Source organism: Tupaia chinensis, unplaced genomic scaffold (assembly GCF_000334495.1).
Source record: "Tupaia chinensis unplaced genomic scaffold, TupChi_1.0 Scaffold000247_1, whole genome shotgun sequence".
NCBI classification, from domain to species: Eukaryota; Metazoa; Chordata; class Mammalia; order Scandentia; family Tupaiidae; genus Tupaia; species Tupaia belangeri.
The window spans coordinates 1,622,136-1,626,024 of record NW_006159725.1 but is presented as its reverse complement, the minus strand read 5'-3'; the positions used below and the strand labels follow the sequence as shown (position 1 = coordinate 1,626,024).

Below are 3,889 nucleotides of genomic sequence, written 5' to 3'. Positions count from 1 at the left end.
TCTTTCCCTCTGCGTCTCTCGTGATGGGGAGGGAGTGGGGAACACAAGCAAAGAGGATATGTAAGTCAGAATTTCTTAGATGGTAACAACTTACCATGAAAATGACTTCACGTGTTCTTGAATCATGATCCAGGTCTGGCCAAAATCGTCTGACTTCCATAGCTGCAAAGACCCGTACAGCAAGAAGAGGTTGGCAATCTCTACCAAAGTTACCGTTTAAGGACTCATTCAGCGGAAATACATCAGAGCACAAAACTAAGAGAAACCCCTACCTTGGGAGGACTTTCATTCCTTGAAAAGAGAAAGGCAAATGATTGGCATAATGGTACATTGCAAAGAGGAAAAAAAAATGGCGTGCACAACCTGCATGGCATTGCCATCAAACCCCACTGAAATCCCACCTGCCACAGCGCAGTATCTGTGAAGCGACGGGCATGGGGATCGTCAAAACAGCTCTGCTAGTTCAGAAGCCAAAAGGGTGCAGGGGGTGGGGGGGGACAGACAAATCTACACCTCTGCTTCCTCCTCCAGTCACTGCTCTCAGCAACCACCAGGAAAAGCGGTGTGACCAGCCTTCCACTGCCAGATGACCAGAAACTTTATTTAGCTCAAGACTAGTCTCCAGGCATGAAACCAGTAGGTGGCATGGTGGTGAAGGCACTGGATTCCCACATGGCCAACCGCAGTTCGAGTCCCAGACCTGGTGGCTTGAAATCACACTGGGTGTGGGTGTGTGGCCAAAATCCCAGGAGGAAAATGGAGAAGGATTGTGGTGTGGCTCACTCTACTAGGGGGTGATTTCTCACTTTCCCTCTGTCTCTCTCTGGCAAGCACACATGCACTATGGAAAATGTTTTTGTTTTTTTTTTTTAAGAAGACTAGTCCCTAGGTAATGGTAAGAACATAAAAGGTTATACAGGTACTTCTCAACTGGAAAACAGTGTCACTGAAAACAGGCAAAGCATTGCAGCATGATTAACCAGGGCTTAAATGTGGATGTAACCTGAATGCCCACTGAGAGGTACATGACTAAGCAAAAATGTCATCTCTCCGTCCAGTGGAATATTTTTGAGCCTTAAAAAGGAAGGAAATGCTACGACATGGTTAAGTCTTGAAGATAATATGCTAAGTGAAATGAACCAGATGTGGAAAAACAAATGCCATACAATTTCACTTACAGAAGGTACCTATAATTGTCAAAAATCATAGCACTAGAAAGCAGAATGGTGGCCGCCAGGGTTTGGGAGAGGAAGAAATGGGACGTGACTGCTTAGTGGATACGGAGTTTCAATTTTACAAGGTAAGACTAATTCTGGAGATCAGTTAACTGGTGGGGATGGCTGTACAACTCTATGTATGTATTTAATACCACTGAATTGTACACTTAAAAAGAGTTAAGATGGTTGGGACCAGCAGACAGAGTAATGGTTACGATGCTAGACTCCCACATGGTCACTCGAAGTTCGAGTCCCAAACCAGCAGCTTAAAACTCATGCAGGGCTCATGTGCGTGTGTGCCCAAGATCGCCATCCCCCATGTCATTCTGTCTCTCTCTGGCAAAAATCTCTCCTAAAAAAAAAAATGGTTAAGATGGTAAGCCATAATGAAAAAATGAAGAAAGAAAAATCTGATAATGGGCCTTGGTAATTAAAGCTGAATGCAGAGGACACTGGCTAAGAACTCAGGACCAACAGGGGTCACCGGAATACCCGGACATGGCCGCGGGTGCTGGACCTGCCAAACTCTCCCAAGTGCCGTCAACATCCATAGACATAACCTGCGGGTTCTTCCGGGCCTGGCAACCGTGCATGAAGAAGAATGAGCCTGGGAATGACAATAATCCACCTCTGTGGCAGACTGACCCAGCCCACACCTGGGTTACTCCCTCGGGCAAGCAACGGTAAACAGACGGTGTTTTGGTTACACAATCTCCACAGGAAAACAATGTTCCAAGGCTCTTCTGGGCAAATACCCTCAAGACTCATAAATCCACACACACAGGATCTACAGGTTTCTCGGGTTTAGCCAAACGAAAATTCTTGGCCAGTTTCAACCTCGAGATACAAATCTTCAGACTCCTGGTCTGTGAGCGTCCCTTCCAACCTGGACTCAGAGGAAAATACTTCATGCCTATGTACGCATGTACACACACACACACACACACCGACTAAGGGCAGTGTAACTTCCAAGAACAGGTAGACAGAAACAGTAAGTTTAAAGCAGTGAATAGAGAAGGAGAACAGAAATTCCACACGAGGTCCCAAAGCACTCAGACTCCACTCTTCTCTACTGGCTCTCTCTGATTAAATCCCAGAGCCTCGACATACCCTGAGGGCTGACCAGGGCACAGGTGCACTAGAGGAGCGAGCGCGGCGTCTAAGTGCAGGTGCCGGTCGCTGGCTGAGAGGCGGGCGCGGTGTGCTGGGTGTGTGTGTGTGTGTGGGGGGGTGCTGTGGCAAGTGAAACAGTAGCTCCAAAGGCGAAGCTTGAGAAGGGATGGGGGAGAGGAAGGCAGAGAGGTCCCTCTGAGGACACGTAGCCCCCACGGGCAGGGCAGAAAACAGCAGGAAGCTCGCGAGGCAGAATTCCGGAAGCTCTCTTACCTGCTTGTTGGGGTGAGACCTGTCGAAGCCCAGGAGGAGGTTGGCGGCCTTGCTGTGGAGGAGGAGATCGGCTGCCCGGAATGGAATGGGAAAGCCCTGGATGGTGTTGCAGAAGTCAAAGGTGATCCACAGGTACTGGGCGTACGCGTCTGCGAAGATGTACTGCGGGGAAACAGCAGCGCTGAGCAGGGACCGGCTGGAGCCACCCGGCACTTCCCCGACCCCTGTGCGAGTGTGCGCAGGCGGGAAACTGACTGGCACCGACGGGGGCCGTGGTCCTGGAGCTTCCCCTCCATCTCCTGGCAGTGGAGGGATGCTGCACACGCCAGCCAGGCTCAGGGGGGGAAGGCTGCAGAGGCCTGCTGGGGTGAAGCCAAAGTGGGCTGAGTGACCAGGTCACGATGCCAGTCAAGCCTTCCTTTCAACATACCAGGCCATCCTTCCCTCCTGGTAAGCCACTGGGTCATGGAGGGTGGCTACTGGCAGCTGGGACAGAAAAGCCCTGCTCCTTAGACTGCTCCATGACCCTGCACCCTCGGAGCAGCGGGCAGACTCGTCTCTCCAGGAAAATTGCTACAGACACAACCATCTAGGAAGATAAGCGTCTCCATCTTGCTACTATGCCGGGTGACGGGGCAGCTCGGGGACCAATGTGCCACTGAGGCTGGCAGGCTCACATTGAGCAGACCAGGAAGAGGTTCCGGTGAGCAGAACCAGATTTTGCTTCTGCATGGGCGAGTGACCTTGAACAAGTTCGGCTGGATGGAGGCCGTGGCCAAAACAGCGCTCTGGGGCAAATCGGGCGATCGGACTTAACAACTGCAGATCCACATAGGCCAGACACCGAGGGGCAGTGGAAAACCAGGAGCTGCTCCCTCCAATACCTTGCAACCGAATGAGGGAAACAGATGTGTCTCTGGATAAACATACTTCAGGGGAACAGGGGTTAAAGGAGAAGCCGCAGTGTCTGGGAGGCCCCATTCCAGCCTGAGAGCTCAGAAAGAACTCCAAAGCAGAAAGGGGCCTTGAAGGGCAGACAGGACACCCACAGGAAAGGACACGCCAGACCTAGGGCAGCTTGAGTCTGGGCACAAAGGTGGAAAGGAAAAACATGCAGCATGGGCCTCACTGCATGTGTGGAAGGAGCTGGATCTGCGTGGTGAACTGCAATTTGAGCCTCAACCCAGGGGTCAAGACACATGTTAGAAACGTGCCCAGGATCCTGAGAGGAAGGAAAAGGGAGGAAAGAAGATGACAGCATGACCATGCGTCACTGGGAGGCCCTT

The 3,889-nt window shown here is 51.3% G+C and overlaps 1 protein-coding gene across 3 annotated transcripts in view; it reads right to left on the bottom strand.

Moving 5' to 3' along the window:
• SORL1 (sortilin related receptor 1) overlaps window positions 1–3,889 on the bottom strand; it is a 226,472-nt gene that overhangs the window by 172,443 nt on the left and 50,140 nt on the right. For all 3 annotated transcript variants that reach the window (XM_006148800.3, XM_027771985.1, XM_027771986.1), the window contains exons 4-5: window positions 2,604–2,765; window positions 95–162 (exon numbers count right to left, since the gene is read on the bottom strand). In XM_006148800.3, the coding sequence (XP_006148862.1) occupies window positions 95–162; window positions 2,604–2,765 (230 nt within the window). The remainder of the gene's footprint in view (window positions 1–94; window positions 163–2,603; window positions 2,766–3,889) is intronic.